Source organism: Callithrix jacchus, chromosome 13 (genome assembly GCF_049354715.1).
Source record: "Callithrix jacchus isolate 240 chromosome 13, calJac240_pri, whole genome shotgun sequence".
Lineage (NCBI taxonomy): Eukaryota > Metazoa > Chordata > Mammalia > Primates > Cebidae > Callithrix > Callithrix jacchus.
Window position 1 is genome coordinate 113,255,490 of NC_133514.1, and position 25,446 is coordinate 113,280,935.

The 25,446-nt window shown below is 39.1% G+C and overlaps 1 protein-coding gene and 1 long non-coding RNA gene across 13 annotated transcripts in view; one reads left to right on the plus strand and one right to left on the minus strand.

Annotated features, from left to right (window-relative positions):
* LOC108587907 (uncharacterized) overlaps nt 1–25,446 on the plus strand; it is a 651,298-nt gene that overhangs the window by 149,499 nt on the left and 476,353 nt on the right. The window lies entirely within an intron of this gene.
* LOC100896534 (Gilles de la Tourette syndrome chromosome region, candidate 1) lies at nt 2,562–16,537 on the minus strand. The gene is given in 3 exon segments (XM_054243641.2): nt 2,562–2,685; nt 11,599–11,777; nt 16,439–16,537. Coding segments are annotated over 3 exon segments (402 nt in total).

A 25,446-nucleotide genomic window follows, 5' to 3' on the forward strand; every position in this document is an offset into this window, starting at 1 on the left:
AATAAAAAGTGGAGAAAAATTTTCTCAAATGGACAACTTGATAATCCTATAGAACTTTTAAGAAATAATGGAATACATCTGAATAGCAAATAATTGTCCTATTAAAAAGCACAGCTGGCTAGAGACAAAAAAGCAAACAATATAAGGGATTCATGGGAAAATTAACAGTGAATATTGAATTTCCTGAACTTTATTTCTAAACTGCTTGACATGCTGTTTTCCTTTGGTCTCCTTGTTTCCCACCTGGGGTTAGTCTTTTCACTGTGTGTCGTGGTTCTCCTTTAATCTTGCAGTTCATCAGTTCTGGGGAAATTTGAATTTTATAATTATTACAGACTGGGACAAAATTCAAAAGTAGGCCAAAAGTGAGAACCTTTCTAATTTTCTCCTTGTGCTCAAGCAATTCTCCCACCTCAGCCTCACAAGTATTTGAGACTGTAGGCACGTGCCACTATGCCTGGTTAATTTAATTTTTTCTTTATAGAGATGGGGTCTCTCTATGTTGCCCAGGCTAGTGTTGACCTCCTGGCCTCAAAGTGACCCTAAGCTTCAGTCTCCTGAGTTACTAGGATTGCAGGTGTGAGCCACTGTGCCCGGCTTTCTCTATTTTTTTTTAATTGTCTACTTAACAGTGTCTCCTTGCTCCAAGAACTATATGTTCTCCCGATCTCCTTTGGCTGCACAAGGACTCAATATTACCAATTCACCCGGTGCTCTCCCCTTTAGCGTTCTGACCTCTGAAAATTTACAAACAGGCTGTCTCCTAAAAACACCTGCCCAGTTCCTGCTTTGCTGAGTGATAGCAAGTCAATACTTTTTAAATTGGTTCAGCATGAATCATACTAAGTTACCCATATACCCATTTTAGAAAATGCATTGTAGAGAATGACATCTTAAGCTAAAAGAATGATTTTGGTTAAAGAAAACCCAGGACTCTTGGCCATGGGAATAAACTAAGTCTTAGTACTCCAAATCAGAAATCAGAGCACATCACGTTTACTTGCAAGTGGCCACCCCATTGTGAAGCCCCTCGTGGACAAATGTGAGGGTTTGTGTAAGATGGGTTGCTTGGCCTTTTATCTTTTTGTGACCCCTCAGTGGAATATAATGGTATTTTGGCTCCTGTTACTGGCAAAGTGGTCAGTGTTTGCTCCAGGAAGTTGAATATTGCAATGATAAACATTCCAACAGCTGAATTATAAATTGGTAGCCTGCCTAGTGCGGTTGATAGTGCCAGCTGGCTTATCTTGAGCCCATGACATTTGACTGTCTTTTGCCTTCCTTTGAACAAGTTATCTGTTAGCCAATCTGTCTTATAAAGTGAAAATAAATAGCAGAGATTCAATCTTGCATTGTAATGCATTGTTTTTCTCAGCATGTCATGATGAAACTCATGAATGATATACCGATAAACAGCATAAACGCAGGGCATGGTGTCTGACAGGATCTTTAAGATGTTAAACTTAGAGGTGATTTATGGAGACTGGATAGTAAATTGTATTAACTTTTCATTGCTCAGCACCTTAAATATCCTCTTGGCTAACAAGTGAAGTGGTTTCTGTTCATTGTACCTGAATTTTCCTCCATAGCCCCAGAGCTGGCTTTGAAGGAGAACAAGAGCCCTGTGCAGATGAAGAGAGATGAATTGAATAGCAAGGCAAGAGCAGATTGTGGGATGGGAGATTTCATCCGGTCGCTCATTTACTTGTTCTATACAGTTGCTCTTACTGAAGACAGAATGAAAGGGCATTCCTGTGTCAGATAACCATGCTTGAGCTTCACGTTTCAGGCAGGAAGCAATGGATATATGTCCCTGAAATCAATTCAGTGTGATTATTTGCTAAGTTTTCATGAATACTAAAAAGAAAAGGTCGGCTGACATAAAAAATGCAATGCAATGGTTCCCTCAGGGGCTGGGCACTGGTGAGGTCTGCATTATTGCTTTTTGATCTTCCATTTATCCTTTTCTGAATATGAATAAAATATACTTTGAGACTTAGTTTAAAATTAAGGAAAATTAATAAACCCCTTTGAAAATCAGTCTCTGCTGTGCTATTAGTCTTTAAGAAAGTTAAGAAACCTTTCAAACTTTAATTAGGAGTCTACCATTCCCTCTCTCTTTCTCGCTCTTATATTGTATGGATTTTTCCAGGGGGAGGCATCCTGATTTTTGTTGGCCATTGTTTTCAGCATGCACTCTGTAGATGTGGTTAGGTAGGCGACTACAATGCCAAGACAAAAGAAACTTGCGACTTCGCCCGCTAGTACTAAACAGTTCTAGGATCTTTGCTGGTCTTAGGGGCATTGGTGGCAGAGCACTTGTGGTTTCCAAAGGCCAGGTTTAAAAAGTGTGGCTCGGCCTTGGATAGCAAGGCGACTAAGGATAAATTGCTTAACCTTGGGTTTTTTCATTGGTAAAGTAGAGATATTAACATGTGCCAACTTAGGTTTAAGCACGACACTTAAACTTGGGTCATTGCAAGAATGAAACGAGTATAGGAAATAGCTGTAGAGCACTGTGTAAAGGAATGATTTTTATTCATTAGTACATAGTACTACTGTCAATAGAGATGGTAATGATGTCTTTCTATCTTGATTTGTCTCTCTTCATTGGTACTGATGGATGGGGCCAAGCTTGCAGTGAATGAGTTTTTCACTGTGCTTCTTACCTGGATTTTGAAGATCCTGAAATAGAGAATATTGTTTAGAAACAATAACATTTTCTCTGGGTCTAATCATTTTTTTTACGTGAATGTGCTTACAGCAGTAAAGGGAAGTTATTGCTAGTCCTGAACATTCTAGAAAGAAGGCCAGTAAAACTCAGTTATTAAGAAAGTTTTGAAAACCTTTCCCTGCAGCCATCAGAAGGCAGTGATAAGCCAGTCAAGTATTACATATAAATATACTTTGAGTATATAAGCCAATTTGGCTTATCACTGCCTTCTGGAATGTAACATGTGCATTTCTGCCTTTGGTCCTAACAGTTACCATTTCTCCTTTTATTTTGTATAGAATGTCTTCCCTCTCTAGTCTTTCCTTTGTTGAGAACCTAATTAAATGCCACTTTTTCTAAAAATAGACTTTTCTGATTACTTTGGCTGTCCGGAAAAAGGTCTTTGGTGAATGTGTAATTTACTGATTTCTATTGTTATTTACCATAACATGTGTATATTATTTACCTTTTAAAGTCAATTGTGAATTCTTTGGGGGAAGGAATATGCATTGTACTCAACTGTTAGAAAATAATACTGGAACTTTATGATGACAGGATGATTAGATGAATAAGAAAGGGTACTTTAGTAAGAACTATTTGGGAGCAAACAAAGTTAGCTGGCCAGAGAGAGTTTAAAACATTTATTTGATGGGAAGTGTTTTCAAAATAAACTTAAAGCTTGATGAATTTGAGATTTAGAGGGCAAAGTTTTGACTGGAAACCACTAATGTATGACCAAAAGTGTTAAAAGGAAGAAGACAAAAATTCAGATTTCATATTTAGAAAAGGAAAAATTGAAGGTAAAATTAGACTCATTAGGAGAAGTCTGGTGGGTCTCTTTTAGTTGTCTTGCCATCAATAGTCAATGCAACATAACTGTTGTATTTTTCTCATAGAAAAACGAATGTATTGCCTATATCTCTTGGAAACTGCATCCTGCTCTTTACTAATGAATCTTTTTCCTGTACCAAAATATTCTCCTTTTTTATGGCAGCATTTGAAGTGATTGTGTGAAGTCCTGGGAAAGAAAGAAATGCACAATTGTTGCATGATTTTATTTCATGTTTAAATAGGTAGTCATCTTATTTTCTTAACTCTTCTAACCAAAGTCAAAATGCACAGAATGTTGAATATACAGTTTTTGAAAAGAACAGTTGCTATTAAGATTAGCAGCTTCTATGCTGAATGTCCTTAACAGGACTAGTTCTTGCTTAGCATGTGTCCTTAGTCTTCCTAGTTTTTCAGATAATACCAAGATAATTTGCTTCTTTATGATAGAGATGTGTTACATAACAATGAAGTTACTGATATTGTCCATTCTCTGTCCTTTTAATATTATCTTACTGGTTTAGGTTGACTTGTGATTTTTTCTTTCTCAGTGGAATTTTCCATTATATTGCATTTAGAAACAGTATGGTTTCTTAGACTCTAGTTAAAAATGCTCACTGCTCATGGCCACTTGTCTTCAGGCCATATGGAACATGCAAATTGACTGCATAGAACATGAAACAGTGTTCAATCATATTGGCTTTTGTAGGCTCACCATTTTAAGAATTCTTATTGGCAAAATTTGACAAAATGAAAGGATTCTTACTTTTAGAGTCTTTCTGGCTACCTAACTCAGCTTTGGCATGCTGCAGTGGTAACAACTCACTTGCATTTATAATTTAAATGTAGTGAAATAGGAAGCAGACTTTCAAATATCTGAATGTGGTTTTTCAATCAAACTCTTCATCCCCATGACCTTTGGTATGTGATCATCCTGGCCCACCTTCGCCAAGAATCCTATGAAGCTGATTTAGTCAGAGTCCTCATTACACCTGATGTTTTCTCTCAGTAATTTTCCATCCACTGACGTCACCCTCCTCCCTGGTTATAAATCCCCACTTGTCCTTGCTATATTTGAAATTGAACCTGGTTTTCTGTCTCCTTTGGAATTGTTCCTGAATAAAATTTGTGTTCACGACTTCAACCTTAACCTCTGTCCAGTTCTGGCTTTCCTTGCCAGGCAGTATTTCTATTTCTAGGATCTCTACATAAAGTGTATAAACTTGAACCAACAGTTGTGGGTTTTTTTGTACATTTTTTTCCACATCCATAAAAAAAAATAAGAACTTTATACCTGAATTTTCTCTGAGAATAAGTGTAATATTTACAGGGCTTATAGTATAAGGCAGAGGCACAGTAAGGAAGAGGAAAGAGAGAGTGGTGAGCAAGAATTTATATTCCAGTGGTGATTAATTTGTTGTATTTGGGATATGTCATTATTTGCTAGCTATCAGTCAAATTATTTCCTATATATTTTTTAATATTTTGCAGTAAAATCTAAATATTCCGTGGTGAGAGAAGACTGGAAGCTATAAATGCGATGGCATTAGGGGCCCAGTTTATTTTGGGTCATTTTTGCATCCTTAGCATCCAGCCCAGCAGCAGGTAGATACAGAGCAGGTGATAAGCAAATATTTCTCCCCTTTTTTTTGGCAAATATTTCTTGATTAAGTAAATGAATAAAAATGAAATGAAGGTTCTATTCTACAAGTAAGTTTTTTTCTTAAAGCTGGTTAAACTGAACTCTTGAAAAGGAGGCTAATTCAAACACTTGGGCATTTCTACTATTGTTTTAAGAAAAAAAAAAAACACAAATCAAGTATCTAACTGAGCACCAAAGAAAAGAGCTAACAGCTTAAGTAAACCTGTAAAGGAGTTGATACTGGCTTGAATCCATGGTGATATTTCTAACACCTTGTTTGACTGTTCCACACAATTTCATTTTGCTGGTAGCGTTTTACTAAAGAAATGGAGACAAACTTACGTTAATAGAACACATCTCTTGATGAAGCATGTTAACTAGACAGATAGTAGCAGCTTCTAGAAGTTTAGTTGCTTCCTCACTCCTGCATAGCAGAGACCTAAACGTGAAAGTGAGAGTTTTATTTAATTATGCTCTTAGTAATTATCACAGCCTTACTCAGGGATACAGAATGATCACTTTCTTCATTCTATCATTGCCTTAACTTAAAAGGTACCATTATTTTTCCGGCCTGTAAAAAATAGTTTATTCTTTTCATCTTTATATCTAGACTGGTGCTACCCACTAGAATTTTTGGTGCTGATAGGTATGTTATAATATCTGTTTTATCCAACACTGTGGCCATAAGCCACGTGTGGCTTTTGAGCCTTTGGCATGTGGCCAGTGTAACTGAGGAACTTGATTTTTAACTTAATTAGAATTTAAATTTAAATAGCCATATTGGCTAGTGGCTCCCATATTGGCCAGGGTAAGTCCAGACTGCAGCACCAGTGTTCTGTTCTGGTATCTGGCTTTGGGCCAGATAGCGTCAGGGTTTGAACCCAGTCCTGCTGTAATATTTACAAGTTATGGGAATTTTGCCACATTTCAAGGGATAACTTACACACACACACACACACACACACACACACCTCTGCAGCCTAAGTAGACTTATGAAGGAGTCGATATCTAAATTATGTGTCTACAAGAGTTACCTATATATGTTAGACCAACAATGCTCCTCAAAGACCTGTCACTTTCTGGATGTATTGTGGATAATAATTACAGTTTGTTAGGAAATTACTTTGGGCCAAACACTGTGCTGAACACCCTCTGTACTTTAATGTTAAACAAAGTGACTAAGGCAGCCTGTGATGAAGCCTAGCTTTAAGCCCAAGGCTCAATCCAAAACCTATAGGGTTATGTATCATATATATGGGGTAATAATATATATTGTATATAATATATTATAAAATATATTTAGATACATTTATAATATATGTAATATATAATTATATATAACATACACCATAATACATAAATATATATATATATATTACCCCAACTTTGCTTTTTAGCTTCCTGAGTGTGGGAAGAATAGCTTATCCTTCTTTCTTGGCAGAGTACTTTGAATTTAACAGGAGCTCAATATATGTGGATTTATCACTGGCTTATTTTGTACAGAAGGCATTGATGAATAAGAAGGAAGACAGCATGTTGGGGGTGGCAGTTCACTCTCTAGAGAGTATCAGTGCAACAGTGTCTCCTTTTCACTTGCTTTGGAAGCTCAGAGAACCCAGGAGCACTGTGTGATAGGCTGCTTTTACAGAGAGGTATTGGAAGATTAGAACCTAGACCTCAATGCCTCCTGCAATGATTCATAGCAACCTGGCCAGAGACCAGTATGTAGATCTTATCCAAGAAAAGCCTCAGGACATATTTCAGAGTGTCAACTTGCAAAAAAACCCATTTCCGAGTGCTAACATCATTGCAGGTTGTCTTTTGCTACATAATTTTATTCCTATTTTGTTAAAAACCAAAACAGATTTTTGGTTATTTTTCTTGTCACCCTTTGATTTCTGGAATAATTTCAGGGCCCTGAATCACAGAATGAGGCCTAAACACTCTGACAGTTGCAGCAGAATGGGGAAATTGGTTATGCTCACTCAGAAGAAGTGATTGATGATCCTCCATCTCATGTGATGCTGGGAGGCATGGGCATAGTTTCATGACAAGCTCTGCTGAGGTAGGCAGGGAGTTCATATGGACTGTGATTTTAGCCATTGGCTGTACCTTAGCATGGGCTCCCTGTTAAGTGGGGACACCAATATTGACACTAGACAACACACAAGGTGTGAGGATAATGTAAGACAGACAGGACTGTTTCTTGCAGATGATAGGTAAGTCTTTGACTCTGTGTCAGGAAGCAATGAGCTTGGCTATAAGGACTCATAATAGCTGCTATTCTGGGCCCTGGTCAGCTCTTTAGGCTCAGAGAGAAACCCCCACACATGTCTAGCTGAGTAAGAACACTCTCTTTGATAATAACAATTTTAGAAGGGGCAAATAGAACCATATTCGGGTTCTGTGTTTACCTTATTTCTCAATGACATAATACTGTTCTGAATACTGGATGCTCTATTAACATGAGAATAAAAAGGGAGACTCTTCTGGTGCTGACAACAGAGTGTGACTGTGAAAACCTGGCCATTCCTCAGTAGGCATGTGGCCCTGCTCTCAAAGTTGCATCAGTAAGAGTGGCCCAAGATCAATTTCTCTGAAAATCTAGTCATTATTTTTTGGCAGGCATTCTCTAAATATAATTGGCTTATCACTAAAATCCTATGTAGCAGGTTAACTCATTTAGTTACTTGGGATTACATTTTTAATTCAATTTATCTTGGAGGTAGACCAGGAAGTTACCTTCATTAAAATTAGATGTCCTTTGACTGCAATCCCGAAAGAAGTTTAAATGGTTTAAACAGGCGGTTTATAACACCTGCTTTAAAAATTCTCTAGTAGAAAATACTCATTTATAAGCTCAATAATGCAAAACTTGAAGACCTTTTGTTTAAGCGGACCTGATATTGCTGTTGAGATACATAATCTTTTCTGCCAGCCTTTCCTTTACCTACCTGATGGGTAAGTTTCAGAGCTTCCTATTAAAGCATAAATCCATAAATTTTATTAAGAGATGAAAATCCTAGTCTTTTTCTTTGGTTAGGCACAAAATAAATCAATCTGTCTTTAATTAGTGCTGTAGATTATCTGCAAAGGCTTTCCAAAGAGCTTTAACTCTTAGCTGTAGGATATCTTAGCTTAGATATCAGGCTAAAATATTTCTTCAAGATGACTTGAAGTTTGAAGTGCATGTGATAATCTATTCTTATTGTTCTAAATTTTGGAACTCTTGGATCAAGTTAGACCACTATAAAACCACATATTTAGAGAATCAGACAGTAATTTGGGCCAATTTTTTTTTTTTTTTTTTTTTTTTTTTTTCTGGAGACAAGCGACTGGCTCTATTCCCCAGGCTGGAGTATGGTGGCATGATCTCAGCTCACTGCAACCTCTGCCTCCCGGGTTCAAACAATTCTTATGCCTTGGCCTGCCCAGTAGCTGTGATTACAGGCGCCAGCCACCACACCTGGCTAATTTTTGTATTTGAGATATCGTAAATGGGATTACTTTCTTGACTTCTTTTTCAGATTATTCGCTATTGGCATAGAGAAATGATGCTGATTGTTGTATGTTGACTTTGTATCCTGCAACTTTACTGATTTGTTAATCAATTCGAATAGGTTTTTGGTGGAATCTTTAGGTTTTTCCAAATGCAAGGTCATATCATCTGCTAACAAGGATAATTTGACATCTTCCTTTCCAGTTTGGATTCATTTTATTTCTTTCTCTTGTCTGATTACTGTAGCTAAAACTCCTAGTACTATGTTGAATAACAGTGGTGGAAGCGGGCATCCTTATCATGTTTCAGATATTCGAGAAAACGTTTTCAGTTTTCCCCCATCGAGTATGATACTAGCTATGGGTCTGTCATCTATAACTTTTATTTTGTTGAGGTATATTTCTTCTATACACAGTTTTTTGAGGGTTTTCCATCATTAGATTTTTAAGTCATTACTTCCCAAACTGTGTTCTGCAGAGTCCTTTTCTAAGCAGACCAGTAAGTGGCACATGGAAAAAGCTTTCTGGTCCCTTTATATGGTAATCATCACATTGATGGCTATGTGTAGTTGAACACTTAGGAAGAAACAAACATTCACTTTATTTAAATCCTGAATTTGCAAATATTTCTTACATCATGTGTGTGGCATGTGGGACGTGATAATTAATGTCTGGCAGAACAGCATCAGTCAGATACCAGTTTGGGAAATACTTCTGCAGTTTCGTGATTTTCCTCTTTACTTTGCTTTGGTTGCCAAGATGCTCAGAGAGAGATTTGGAAAATTTTAGACTTACATTCCCCAGCCTGTGACCTGGACAAGGTAGCCATAGACATGTTGGAAAATTTCAAATTCCACTTTATCCCACCTGCTTTGTGAACTGTGGCAGAGCTGTTCCTACTGGGTCCCTGTCCCCACGAGAATGCACAGTGTCATGATTCCTCTTTCTCAGCAGTCACCGTAGCAGGCTCTGCTTAGCTTTTCTCATTTATCTTAACTACTTATCTCTTTCTCTTCTGGGTATTTGGCTGACTTAGTTTTACTTTCAGTTCACTTCTTCCAATGACCTGCAGTGAATACAGGTCCATAGACTTATCAACCAATCTCACATATACTTGTTTCTAAAGCGTTAATATCCAGTCTCTTCCGATGAGCCTGACTCAATGGATCTTCAACCCATACTTTATATTGTAATATCATCTTTTTACGACTTTTATTTCTATCATCTTATTTTCCTTCCTTCATTAATTTCCAACTTATTTATTATCCCATTTTCTTATACGTATCTCTGAAATCTGGCTCAAGTCCTTCATGTAATGAGATGATGGTACAAATAACAAATTAAGTATTTTTCATAGTTAATTGAAAATAAATAGGTTGCTCGTTTCTAATACCTGAAAGGATATAATCAGATGGTGGTGGCGATGACATCATGGCTGGGATATGAGTGGGAGAGTCGCCTGATTATTTTGGAGCATGGGAGGTGTTAAGCAAAGCTAGATAAGCATGAGGCTCTTTGAGGCCCTGAACACCATGGAGTAAAACAGTATTTCCTGGTCTGACCGACCTTAGCAGAAATCTCCCCTTTGTGCCTGACCAGATGTGCCTTCTGGGTCACAGCCATGCAAGGGAAGCCTTGGCCATGCTGGTGTTGGCATCTCAGGATAAGGTGTCAGCTCCCTCCCAAGTGTATGATTTGCAATCCTGACTTTGCAGCAGCATGCAGGCCCAAGCACCTGCCAGCACATGCCACCACAGTGTGTCCCCTCACTGCTCTCAGCCGCACTCAGCCCTGACTCCAGCTACTCTGCAAAAATTTTGGGAGAAATTACTTGTGTGCTTACTTCGTTGGTCAAAAATTCTTTTCCAATTGAAATCGAGTGACCTACAATTGTCCTTTTTGCTTCCTGGATATTCTGGAGTGACACAATAGAGTGCATTGAGAACAAATGTTTGATTATTGAACGGCGCCCTGCCTCTGAACTGTCTGACTACAAGAAATACCACAGACATATTTCTGACCCTGATGCCTCGAACTTTGTTTTATGCCTCGATTTGTCAACATCCATTTGTCTTTTTCAAAGCTGAAGAAGAGAATTTCATGAAAATTTCATTTGTCTTGCGTTGGAATGAACACGCCTCGTTTATCTGATTGAAGTTGTCTCCTTTTCCCAGTTTTATTCCTCCTAACACCGCTACCGATTCAACCCTTTGGAAACATCTCTTTTACATAGGTTACAGCATAAACCCTTTAATGACTGCTGTTCCCTATAGGTGAAAATCTAAACACATTATTATTTCTGGATTTCCAAAACTTCAAAGTCTGGGCCCAGTTTTTATTTTTAGTCTTACTTTCGGCCTAGTACTCCTTTCACAGACCACTTGCTCCAGTCACACTAACTCGCTTACTCTCTGCTTTAATCTTTCATCTTGAATGTGATCCAAAACAGGTCTGTAATGTACATAAGTATAAACAGGGGTAGAAGTAGTAGAAATAATGGTGACCACGTTGAAGCGTTGGAATCATGTACTTTTTTCCTGTCTTTCATCTGTTTGTCATTTGTCTTCATTCTACACGTTTCTTCACCTATCCTGACATCACGTCAGGGTCCTCTCAGCAACCTTTTCTCTGTTATGCCTTCTGGACCAAGGTGGCTAGAAATAAACTCTTTCCTGAGCTACTTTGATTCTTACTGTCCAATCATTGGTGACCACATTTTGGGCAACTTCTGCAACTGGGTGCTTTTGTGTGTGTGAGTGTGTGTGTGTGTGTGTGTGTGTGTGTGTGTGTAGAAAGTTCTTAGCTTTTAAGAGTGACTTATGTACATTCTTTAACGTGAATGGCACCTACTTCAAACCTTTTGTGGGATGTGTTGATTATACATAGAAAATTAAATTCTGATGTACTTAATACATACCTGGATACACAGGCGTAAATAGGACCAATAAACAAGAGGAACAAAAACACTTACATGCAAATGGCAGGTAGTGACTCCTACCCACCTGTCACCAAAGCCACTCAGAAGATTTCTGTGTTCTGTCTCCTCCCTCTTCCTCCTCTTACTTGCAGGCCTCCATTTTGATGGGTAGTTCTGATCTGACAAAGTAAAATGGGGACTGTGAACTGAGTTGCATTAATATAGTTCTAATCGAAACTAGTCAAAGTTTAACATTGAATTTATTGTGTAATATTTAGTTACAACATTTTGTGTTGATGAATTTGCTTTTTTAAAAAAATAATTGGGCCGGATGCGGTGGCTCAAGCCTGTAATCCCAGCACTTTGGGAGGCCGAGGCGGGTGGATCACGAGGTCAAGAGATCGAGATCATCCTGGTCAACATGATGAAACCCCGTCCCTACTAAAAATACAAAAAATTAGCTGGGCACGGTGGCGCGTGCCTGTAATCCCAGCTACTCAGGAGGCTGAGGCAGGAGAATTGCCTGAACCCAGGAGGCGGAGGTTGCAGTGAGCCGAGATCACACCATTGCACTCCAGCCTGGGTAACGAGAGTGAAACTTTGTCTCAAATAATAATAATAGTAATAATAATAATAATTGTGAGATGTAAACAAAAATTTAGAGGAGATCCATACTTACTCTTATGCTTTTTCCCAGATGTTTTGGCTCAGACTTTCAAGCAATGTGCTAATGACAAGGGTAAAATCAATGGGGATAACTTAGGGATGCAAACATGAAAGCTTTACTCTATAGACAACTTGATAATTCATGTTCAGCTTAAAATGAAGATAAATGTGCTGTCATCTAATTTAATGGTTTGACTTATTATTCTCTGAAAAGAGGCTGTGTGATTCTTTCTGAGGTCAGCTGGGGATTTCTTGGAATGGTAGAGGGAGACCTGGCTCAGAGTGTAATGTAGACCTCCCAGGAACTGGCTGCAGCAGCGAGATGCCTCTTCCTCAGGCTGCAGCTACACCTGCTTTTGGGAGAAATGTAGATCTTGCCTTGGAGTTTAACCTACTTGCAGTTTGTGGAAAATATCCAAATGGAATTATGAAAGCATTACCTAATTATAGCAGCACATTCATTTTTCTTGACCGTCTTTGGTTTTGACTTGTTTGAATTTGTTTATTTAAAGAAGGTTGGTAGGTGGCAATTTTTGTCTGCCGTGTGTGGTATATATGCATGTGATACTGACCTGGCTAAAAATATTTGCATATGCCCACAGGCCATTGATAAAATAAGAGTCAGCATAGAAACAAATCAATTTATGCTATGCAAGGATCCCATTTTCTTTGTACAGATAGAATGGTTGAATCAGGATGTATGATACTCTGGTGCTTTTCTGAATTTTACTGCACCACCTGCAGCCTGTCTTTGGGCACCTGAAAACCCTTCAGAAGCAACGATCTCTGTGTGTGATGTCCTGCACCCTGCTGGATTCATGCTGCGATGTTGGACATTGTCTCAGGGGAGGAGAAAACCAATAGAGTTTAGACAGTGGCTCAGTTTTGCTCTGGAATATGGGGAGAAGAGAGCCTACAAAAATTTGCATACAATCTCTATTATTTTGTAATTATGGAATTATTACTGTTTTTCATTTAAGTCACTCATTCAGTGCACTTTGTAATTACCTAAATGAGAATGAGTGTTTGGGGGCATTGGGACTCTTGGAGCTTTTTCTTAGTTGGAGGACGACAATTTTAATTTTTTTCCTTCCTTTCAGACTTCAAAATTAGCCTGAAAGTAATTGAGAAGCCAATTCCAGAATTCTGGAGCTAACTGGATATTACATGCAAAATCAGTGGATAATCCCCATAGGTTTTATATGTCATAACAACTATTTTATTAACCTTTGTGGAAGATTTCAGTTTTCTTTGAATCTCTGAACAGGCCGATTTACATGTTTTTTAAGGAGAAGAAGACAGATTTGTAGTGTGAAATCTGGTGTAGGAAGTGCTGATAATTAAAGAGGAGGTTGGGTGCAATGGCTCACACCTGTAATCCCAGCACTTTGGGAGGCCCAGGAGGATAGATTACTTGAAGTCAGGAGTTGGAGACCAGCCTGGCCAATGTGGCAAAACATCATCTCTACTAAAAATAGAAAAATTAGCCTGGTGTGGTGGCATGCACCTATAATCCCAGATACTTAAGAGACAGAGACAGAACTGCTTGAACCTGGGAGGCGGAGGTTGCGGTGAGCCGAGATTGCACCCCTGCACTCCAGCCTGGGAGACACAGTGAGACTCCCTCTCCAAAATAAAAAAATTAGGAATAAGAAAACAGTAAGGAGGTAATGATATGTGCAGAATAGAACATACACATGCATACAAACACACACACACTGGGATTTAAAAAGTAGTCTTGAGAGAAGGAGGATGACCTTGTCATGGCTGTGAGAGTCCCATGGGAGAGAGCCAGAGTGCTTTGCTATGTGCTGGCTGAGGAGAGAGATGGAGAGATTATATGTAAACTGTATACAATCAATAGGAAGGAGTTGGGAGCACAGCCATGTGGACACACTGAATTTTCTTCCTTAGATAGGCTGTGCTAAGTGTGCTAATTTGGGTTTCTAAAGTTTTCTCTCTCTTAAGTATCAAGTAAACTTGGCATAGTAAGGCATGATTAAACAGGGAGGCTAGAGGAAATATGCATTCCATCTTTCAAGAAGAGTCCACAAACCAAACCTTGCTTTGCACACTTCTCTAGTACTCATCCAGGTACTTGTTTCCCCTCAAAACAAGTATTTGCTGTTAGGGGAATCTTAAATCATGGGCTGATGTTTCCCTTTGGAGGGACTTGTATTTGGGTAACACTGCCCTCTGCCCCTCATCCTGGACATTCCTCCAGAAGAAGGAGGCATGTCCCTTCCCTGACTGATGAGAAGGAAGAACTTACTGTGCTTGCCTCAGTCCTGCCGGCTTCCTTTTTCTCTCTCCCCCAGGGTCATCTGCCTGTCCAGGCATTCATTCTCATCTGCTCTTTGGAGCCCAAATCTTTACCTTTACTAATGACTAGCTGCTGTGTAATCTTGAAGAAATGTCTCAAATTTTTGGTGTCTCACTTTTTTGTTTTCTAGCTTGAAAATAGATGTGTTGATAGATTACCTCCTTGGATATTGCATGGAAGAGTCTTTAATTAGTTGAAGATAAGGACGACTTTTGTAGAGATAAACAGATCAAGCACAGCATACACTATTTCTCACCTCCAGAGATGGAGCCAATACATTCACGAATATGTGTCTTATTGAAGGGGTGATATTAAAGGATGGGAGTTGCACATACCAAAAGATGTCTGTTCCTAATGGATACTTGATACGTTTGTGGGATGAAGCCCTAATTAAAAGAAGGAAGGTATGTTTTGAAATGTCTCCAGATGATTCTGCTAAGTACTCCTTTTCCTCTGCTTCTGCCACACACACGTGTGCTCGCATATGCACACACACACGCACACACACACACCACATTTGGGCATGAAAGCACATCACCTATTGGGAGTCACTGTGACACGTATGCTTTCTAAAGCCAGCAGGCTAGCAATTTCTTTTCTCCCTTGACAAGCACTGTTAAAAATATACTTGTTTTGTACTATTTTAAAAAGTCATATTTACAAACCACTAGCATTTTCTGAATTATATTCGACAGCTTACATTACTTGCTTCATGATCCAAATATAGTATGTTTAATAGATAGCGATGTCCTTCACAATCACTGTTGAGTCCTAAGGCCCTGAAGGGAAGATTGGCTCATGAGAATCACTCTGTCATACAGGTAAAGCGAAAGCTGGGACGTGGCCTTTGATTTCCTCCTTCTGTTATAATAATAGACTTTTAAAAAAATTCAAACTCAGAATCTAAGCTGTCTTCCATGATATATTCACTAATAGAATATATTATAGCTAGATACATGTAAATATAGGTCTTTAGAATACCTTCATCTAAAATAATTATTTGCAGGCAACACGTCTATCATCATGTCCAACTGGAGAAACCTGGAGACAGCTTAACAAGGGGTCTAGTCACTCATTACTAATTTTCTTTACTTGCCTTTTAATTCAGTTTTGAAAATACATACAATATTAGAGATTATCTCCTTGGATGTTATATGGAATGGTGAAATAATACCCTTTAGTAGTTGAGAAATGTGGAGGATTTAAGAGGGTTAAGCTCAAAACAATATAAGCAAGGAGTACACAGGCTTGGGTAAAAAAACAAACACGTTATTTATATGTGGCTTATAATTAGATCATATAGTTTGATATCTGTAAAAAATAGTGCTCAGATATGTGGTAAAGTAGGGAAAATAGATACAATTTACTCAATCCATTTCCCTTAGATGGAAAGCTAGTGACATATACTCTTTTTTGAGTCCAGGGATAGACATAATACATGGCCCGATAACTACCTCCATTTCTTGTGTGTTCTCTGTGCTGCAGGCATGATAGGAGGTGACTGGCAAGCACTGGCTAATTTTGTTCCCAACAATTTACTGTGGCAACAATATGTTGGCTCTGGTTTATTAAATAGAAGAAAAAATAAGCATTTGATAAATAAATTGGAAAGCATGATCTCTTTAACAGAAAATAAACTTTATTATCTTTTTTTTGAAGTGAGACAGGTTTTAATATTCACATTTGACAGAGAATAGAGTCCCTGAGGTTGGAGGTAGGGGACAGAGAGTGTGAGAGAAAAGCAAGCTCTCTGGTGTCTCTTCTTATAAAGGCACTAATCCCGTCATGACCTTCTACCCCCACGACCTCATCCAAACCTGATTAGCTCCCAAAGGCCCCATTTACAAATACCATCACACTGGGGTTCAGCGCTTCGGCACACACGTTAGGAGTGGGGACGAAATTCCGACCATAGCAAGAGCCAACTTCATCCGGTTCCAGAACTAGCATCAGCGCCCAAGACAACGGGGTTCAATAACACCGGGCAAGCATTTATTGAGGAGTGCACTGTGAGGGGCCCTGCAGCATGACACACCTGAGTCTTGTCAGCCCCTGAGAGAGGTATGGAGATAACTAGGGAGCAAGTGCCACAGTGGGAGACAGCCCTCTGAGCCTTCTGAAGCTATGATGTTACAGCCAACTGAGCGAGGAAGAGTGAAAATGCTTCCAACAGGTAGATGTTGGAGAGAGGGCATTGCAGGCGCAGGAACAGTGTCAGGAAGGGCTGTGAAATGGAAAGGTGTCGTCTTGGAGGAATGGGGCAGAGCCAGTTTACCCACAGGGAACTGGGCACGTAGGAGTGGTGCAAATTACGGCTGGGAAATCCCGGGCTCTTCTTACAGCCGCACTCCCTCTACTCCATGGACATCTCCTCCTTTCTATTGTCAGCGTCCTGGAAGTAAGGACTGTGTTCTCTACGTATTTAGTGGAACCTGAAGGGACAAGTCCTGATCTCTCAGAGGCGGTACCTAACTCACAGGCTACTGAAAGGAAACAAGGCCAGTGGAGCCCTGGTGGCGGCGAGGCTGTGCCAATTGCTAAATGGGGCAGCAGGGCGTTTTTCTCCAGTGAAGTGGAAATGCCGCGGAGCCAGAAGGCAGAGAAGCAGGTCTCCCGCTAGTTTATTTTACTGTGCTAGGTCTATGACATTTGAGAAGAAAATTTTGCAAAGATTTTGGAAATCCCCAAATCTTCATATATGTCTTTCCATAAACTACTCATACAATGATTTTGAGAACAGCAAAACTCATTTGGGAAGCACATGCTGAAAGATGGGCTTGTTTCACCCACTGAGTGCCCACTCATGTTCCCATACTCACATATACACTCATAGGGGTGGGACTCCAGGTAGTACATTTGACAGATCAGAAGTGGGAGAAGACAAGGGGGCTCATGAACCGCTGAAGTTACAGGTCTTCAATTAATGAAGGCATGTGTCTAATCTCTTTGCACACTTGTTTGTGTGTATTTGAATAATGTTGTATATACAGATTTGTATCTGGCATTTCCTCTTATATGCATTTCCATGTCATTAGAAGAATTAAAATTCCTCTGTCACAGAGAAAAATAAAAACTATTTGTACTGTTGACTAGATATTTTATGTTAATAATGATTAATTTTTCAGTATAATAATATTGTCATATTCTGAAAGTTTTATCTTGGAAGCACACATGCTGAGGAATTTGTAGATGTAACAATATGTCAGGATTTTACTTTAAAATATGTACTTGAAAGGGGCAAAGTAAGTGGGAGTATGAATTAAGTAAGTCTGGTACTGTGTTAATTGTTGAAGCTAGCTGATGGAAACTGGAATTTATTCTATTCTCTGTATTTTGCAAATATATAAACATTTCTATGATTAAAACTTAAAATTCTTTTTTTATAAATTTAATTTCTAGTGTCTTTTTGAAGGTGAAAATAAGGATATATTTATGTAATGATTTATATTTTACAGTTTGGGGATATTTTATAATTTTTTTTATTTCCAAGATCATATGAGAAATGATAATCCACATTTCTCTGTGCATAAGACTTTACCAACATTTAAAATTATTTTTAGGGGAGAATTTTGGTAGTATAATATTACTGCACCAGGCCAGGTACAGTGGCTCATACCTGTAATCTCAGCACTTTGGGAGGCCGAAGAGGGTGGATTACTTGAGGCCAGGAGTTTGAGACCAGCCAGGCCAACATGAAAAAACCCTCATCTCTACTAAAAAACACAAAAATTAGCTGGACATGGTGGCACATGCCTGTAGTCCCAGCCTCTTGGGAGGCTGAGGCATGAGAATTGCTTGAACCCAGGGTGTGGAGGTTGCAGTGGGCTGAGATTGTGCCATTGCACTCCAGCCTGGGCGACAGAGTGAGAATCTGTTTCAAAAAAAAAAAATTACTGCACTAATGAGTGTAATGATTTAAAAGTGATATGCACTTTTCTAGTTCTTTCCCAAGTAGATTTAATTGTTTCCCAAATAGGCTGGATGTATTTTCTAATATTATAAGAATGCCAGAGCCACCTCATGTTATTAGTATTGCCCATTTAAAAACATATCTCAAATTGATAGACAATTTTATTACAGATATTAGAATAGATAATTCTTGAATTACAAAAAACTTATGCTGGTTGTAGAAAATTTGGAAAGTGCAAAAACATCCCAACACTGAAAGAAAAACCAGTGTTGAAGTGCGAATTTTTCCTAACAATCTTTTTTGAAAATATTTTGAAATATTCTCTGCTGTTCAGTTATAATGATAGCTGGAGGCATTATACAACTTTATTTTGTAACATACGTTTCCCAGTACAGATGTGAAAGTTTCACATCTATTATTTAGTGCTGCAATGTCAAATAAAGTTAGTTAGAGGGAAGTTTCAGGAAAGAAGATAAACTTGTAAAAGACCATAGTCCCTGTGATGAAAAGTCATAGGACATGTTTCCATGTGGCAGTGGTTAGAAAGAAAATGTAGGAAGAGCGTCAGGGTTTCTGAGTCAGCTTCCAGAGGCATGTCTTCACTTAATCTTCATTATGCCCAAATGAATATCTTGTTTGAAATTTACAGATAAAGAATCTAAGGCATTGGAGATACAAGATTCTTCAGAAAGTCGTCAGAGCCTCCTGATGTTGCTTCCGGGCTGTACCCCTTCCCTCTCCCTTCTGTTTTGGCTTCTTGCCAGCCTGGGTGTTCTTGATCCCTGCAAAGCTTGCACTTCCCCGAGTCATTACTGTGCAATCTGATGACCCTTCTTCTTGAGATGCTGTTTTCTTCCATTTTTTTTTTTAACTGTAAAGCTAATGCATACTCTTGGGGAAAAAAATTGTAACCGAATTAAAGATTATAATTGAAACATAGTTTATACACAGTTTTAGATGCCACTTTGTCTTAATACTACGAACACGTTTTCTGTGTCCTTAGAATGGTGGTAAATACCATTATTGTGGTTACAAGGGGTGTAGCCACATTCTAAGAGTGCATCACTGTTGACTTAATGCTCCACTGTATCCTCTAATTAGGCCTCAGCCTTGGCTGATCTGTGCTCCTGCCTAGAGGTGACCAGCTTCCACCTCAGAAGGTCAGGTTCTCCCCTTGGCTGCCTACTACAGCCAGTCTAACCAGCCATGTACCCTGAGTTTCTGTTGTTGTTGTTTTTAATCTTTTTACCCATTATTTCAAGGTTTGGATAAAATAATTAACTATGGTTGCAGCCTGTCTGCCCGAATAATGAGGCTGGAAGTCACAATCTGAACCTATGAATGAATTAATTCCCCATTGGGGGAAAATTGAGTAATTAGGGAAAAAGACCTTGGAAGGGCTGGGAAGATTCATTTCCTCTTCTCCCTTTCTCTGATGAACACACTGTTTCAGGCAAGATCTTATATACCTCTGCAGCCTCTCTGAGATGTCCTTCACGGCCACATGGGCGCACCCAGCAAAGGGCCTAACTTGGAAAGCTGTGGCCAGGATGGCATACCTCACTTTGCACTGCTTCTCAGTCCTCTCTTCTTTGCTGTTTTCCTCACCTTCTTGCCGTGAATTTGCACTTCCTTAAACAAAATAGGAGCATTTTTACTCATTGCCTCAGACCAGGGTTTTTAGGGAACCTGAGCTCAGGCAATGACCTAGATGCAGAGGGAGGTAAAATGTTCCAGGAAGGAGCACAGAATGCACAAAAGCTTTGTGGGGTGAGGGAGCATGAGAGGGTAAACATAAAGGAAGGTTGAAATGGAAAAAAAAAAAGTACATGTGAAATGTGATGGAGAAAGGAAGAGGAGGGGTGTGTGATGTAAACTAGCTGGGGACAAAACCCCAGAGGGTGGTGTGGGCCCTGGAAGCAGTCTGGTCTTGATTCTAAGGGCAACAGCAATGTACTGTAGGGCTTTAGGCAGGATGGCAGTGGGATGGAGATGGGATAATGTAATTAGTCCATTTTCACACTGTAAAGAACTGCCTGAGATTGGGTAATTTATAAGGAAAAGAGGTTTAGTTGACTCACAGTTCTGCATGACTGGTGAGGCCTCAGGAAACTTACAATTATGGCAAAAGGGGAAGGAAGGATGTCTTACATGGGTGGCAGGTGAGACAGCATGTGAAGGAGGAACAGTCAAACACATATAAAACCATCAGGTCTCATGAGAACTCACTATCATGAGAACAGCATGGAGGACTGCTCCCATGATCCTGTCACTTCCTTCCCTTGACACTTGGGGATTACAGGTCCCTTCCTCAATACGTGGGGGTTACAATTCGAGATGAGATTTGGGTGGGGACACAGAGCCAAACCATATCAGGGTAGTGCCACTGGATTTGAATTTTGAAAGGACCACTCTGGTTATGGAGGGAAGAATAAGTTGTATGAAGGAGGTTTGCAGTGTGGTTATTGCTTGATCAGTTGGGAAGTGATGGCATGTTAGCAGAGAAAGATGACCTTAGCTTGGTACTGTGGGAATAATGGAGATGGAGAAAAATGAGAGATATTTGGGAGGTAAAATGGATAAGATTGATAAAGGTTAGATATGTAACCTGGGGCAGTGGAGGAGTCTTAGATAACTTCTAGGTCTCTATATTGAGCTATTTATTGGATGCTGGTGGCATTCACAGAGGTAGCTAACACTTGGAGAAGAAGTGGTTGAGGGAAGATCAAAAATTTAGTTTTGGAACTACTATGTCCTATGAACAGGGTGACATTCAAGTCCTGCCTCAGAGAAGAGATCTAGGCGGAGGTCAAATGTTTGTGAGGTACCTGGTCTAACTACTCCCTGCAGTTCCCTGAAGCTGGGAGAGTGAACAGATGGTAAGCAGAGGCGAGCTGGCCTTGCCTTCCTGGGATTTTATGTGTTCAGATGACTGAGAGCACTGTATGGATTGAATTTAGCCTTTTGCACAGTACATCTGAGTAAAAAAGAATTGCCTGCCCCGCAACCCCCTGCCCCAGATCTGAAGCTGAATTACACATTGATGAGCACATGTCTGGTCCACATTAGGTCTAGAATGCATATGACTAATGTGGGCCTTCTGACTAATATTCAGTCTTTCCTGAATATTAGTGGATCATTTTATTTTTCAAATAATTGGAGTCATGCTTTAATTTTTCCAGTGAAATTCCAGTCACTATGGCTGGTGTCTCTGCCCTTGATCACACTGATTTATAGAAGTTACCATCTTCAATTGTAAAGCATTTGTTGTGTTTATTATGAGTGAGATGCTAAGTAGGGCACAATATAAATATGACAGGGGTCTTGCTCATTAATTTTCAGCAAGATAAGAGATTATATTGTCCTTCTTCACACTGACTTATGGAAGAGCCCTTATGCAGAAGTCCAGCTTCTACACTTTCTGCATTGCTGTCTTTAAGAGCTTTCAGTCACAGAACAGATTTTGAAAAGTGGGTAGTGCTCAAATTTGACTGCCTCAGAAAATAGTACCCATACTGTAGTTAACAGGGTAGAGCATGGTTGGGTGCAAAGAGATGCGTATGGCTGAACCATTTTCCTGTAAGTTGTATACTCCATATTTCTGAACTGGGTTAGTTATACCAACTTGCAAGATGACATTTCTGAGGACAGGTATAGGTCACTGATTATGTTTAAAACTGAAATGTTATCTATTCTATTCTTAGAAATTTTCTCAGACACTTGCAAATTGTTTGCTAGTAGCTTGCTTTTCCATGTGATTCAGGTTTTGTCCTTATAGAGATGTGGGTTGGAAAGTGAGATGTGGGATATCATAATCAGATACATATTACTGGGTGGCTATCTTAAAGCTTCATTCTCAATCACTTTTATATATTTTGGTGCTGATATAATCAGTAGGATTTCATATTCTAGAGAGTAAATTTGCTAAACTAGATGAACAAGACAGTACATTATTAATGTATTCTTTAGTATTTAGAATCTTAAACATCAGCAGGACATGGGAAGTTATTCTAGACTTGACAGTCATTTTTGGCCTCTAGGTAGCTTTGGCTCTTGCTTTCAGGAATGAAGGCTCATATGGACAGTGACAGTGATATATTTGTTCTTTTTTTGTATGTTAATTATCAATACCTATTATCATTTATGCTTCATTATTTTTTGCAACTATTTTAATAGCCACTCCTATACCCAGAATAGCCACAGCATTCTTTAAAATATTTTTCTTTATTTAGCCATGAGTGTCAGCATTAATTAAATCAATATTGAATAAAGGGATATGGAAATATTCTATACAATTTTTTATAGCCTCTCTACTGTTTTCCTCAGAATTATGTGGCATAGAAGAATTTCCTTTCATTAATGGAGTTTTATCCTTTGAAAATATGAAGGACTGCTGTTTTAGCAAGTTAAAATGTGACCTTGGAATGATCAATGGTTATGATTTACCATCTTGTATTACTGGTTAAAAAATGGAAAATTGGAAAGATGCACGTATTTTTTAAATTAGTTAATTACATTCGAATAGTCTGATAATAGTGAATCATTTCTCTGGAAGTGATATAGTAGTATTCATTCCGTTTATCCTAGATTGCATTTAGGTCTTTGAAATATTGCTCCACATGTGAACTGAATTTTGGGGGGTGAAGTTTCTTCTAAATGTTATCCGCCTCACTTATTTGCAAAGCATTTGCTGAATGTTTATTATAAGTGAGGCACTAGGTAGGGAAAACATGGATTAGAAGATATGAGTCCTCCCCATTGGTTTATCAGCAAGATAAGGTATTGCAGGCTTCCTCTTACACCACATTTGGTGGATATTTACAGTGAGTGAACCTGATCACAGTAAGCTGCTTTAGCAAGCCTGGTGAGAGAACTGATCCACAAATTATGTAATGTAAGGGATAGCTAAAAGCCATGATATCAATTTTAATAAGTGGTAGAAAAAAAGTATTACTTGTGTTAACAGAGTAACGTTAGTTGTATTTCAATTCATATGGACCTTGGTTTGCAGAGGCCCTTATCAATAACTGGAATTAGAATTCTTAAGCTTCTGGAATTAGAACTCTTACTGGTCTATAAACTGAATCAACTGGAACTGCTCCTTCAAAATCTACTGGGAATTTTGGGGTGTGCATTTAAGATGAAAGAAAGGCAAGAATTTTTAAAAATTGATTATCTATGCAGCTGGTAGTTACGTGTTTTAGATACCTTTTCTATTTATATTGTGAGTTGGGTGGCATTTTCTCCATCTCAGGTGAAGAAACTGAGGCTTAGGGTGGCCAAGTACTCTTGTTATAACTTGGGTGAATTTGAGAGTGACCCGTGTCAGCAGGGAAGGGTGGCAATTCTCAGAGTCAGGGAGGTGCACTGGACAGAGAATCTGCTGTGTCCAACATGGTGTTCTACATTTTACAGGGATGTAATAAACACAAATAAAATACAATGCAGTCTAAAACTGAACTTGTTACAGTTCCCTCCCAGCCTCATCTTCCACTGTATTTCTTATCTTCACTGAATGTCATCTACTTGTCTTCTGTCCTAGAAACAAGCATCACGATCACCATCAGGTCTAGCTACTGTTTTATTTATTCAGTGCCCAACAGGTGAGAATATATAACAGACATGTTATATATTATATCATTTAATATTTACAACAACTACTACTGAGCATTCTTATTTATTCCTGTTCATGTTGGATGAAACTCAGGTTTAGGAAGGAAAAATCACTTGCTCAAAACCTCAATTAGTGAACAGAAAGACCACGACTGACTCAGGTATACCTCACCCAAAGCCCAGGCCTTGTATGGTGCAGTAATTGGTTCCTATCTGGTCAAAACTTTATGTCACTTGAGCTCCTAAATATCTTTATTTCTGGGCTTTTTCCCCCTATTTTTTTTTTCTCTTTTTTTTTTTTGAGATGCAGTCTCACTCAGTTGCCCAGGCTGAAGTGCAGTGGTGCGATCTCAGCTCACTGCAACCTCTGCTTCCTGAGCTCAAACGATTTCCCTGCTTCAGCCTCCAGAGTAGCTGGGACTACAGGCATGTGCCACCACTCCAGCTACTTTATGTATTTTTAGTAGAGTCAGGGTTTTACTATGTTGGCCAGGATTGTCTCCGACTTTTGACCTCAGGTGATCTGCCTGCCTCGGCCTCCCAAGGTGCTGGGATTAAACATGGGAGTCACTATGCCTCACCTTCCCCCTATCTTCATTGCAGCTGCCTTGTCCTGCATTATCTGTTCCTTGTTGGAATAAGCTTTCTTTTTCTTTTTTTCTTTCTTTTTTTTTTTGAGACGGAGTTTTGCTCTTGTTATCCAGGCTGGAGTGCAATGGCGTGATCTCAGCTCACTGCAACCTCCGCCTCCTGGGTTCAGGCAATTCTCCTCCCTCAGCCTCCTGAGTAGCTGGGATTACAGGCACTCGCCACCATGCCCAGCTAATTTTTTGTATTTTTAGTAGAGACGGGGTTTCACCATGTTGACCAGGATGGTCTCGATCTCTTGACCTCGTGATTCACCCGCCTCGGCCTCCCAAAGTGCTGGGATTACAGGCTTGAGCCACCGCGCCCGGCCTGGAATAAGCTTTCTAACTCCGGGTTTTCCTACATGCCTGTGGCTCACCTTTTGCCATTTCCCACTCAAAACCCTCAAATGGCATCATATTAGGGGGCATTCTGAGCTAATGATTCCTGGCAAGGAAAATGCATGTCTGAATAAAGGTATAAAGTAGTTTAAGAAATTTTACTCAATTGGTTTAATTTATATTTTATACATGTAAAATCTTACATGATTTCATTATGCAAATTAAATGAAACAATGCTAAATAAAAACAAAGGAAGTAATGCTTGGCAACATTTTCATGGCAAGTGGAAATATGCTGCATGTAGAATGAGAAAATATTTGATATAAACCCTACTATTACAAAGTGTGTCATGCTTGTTCATTTTGGAT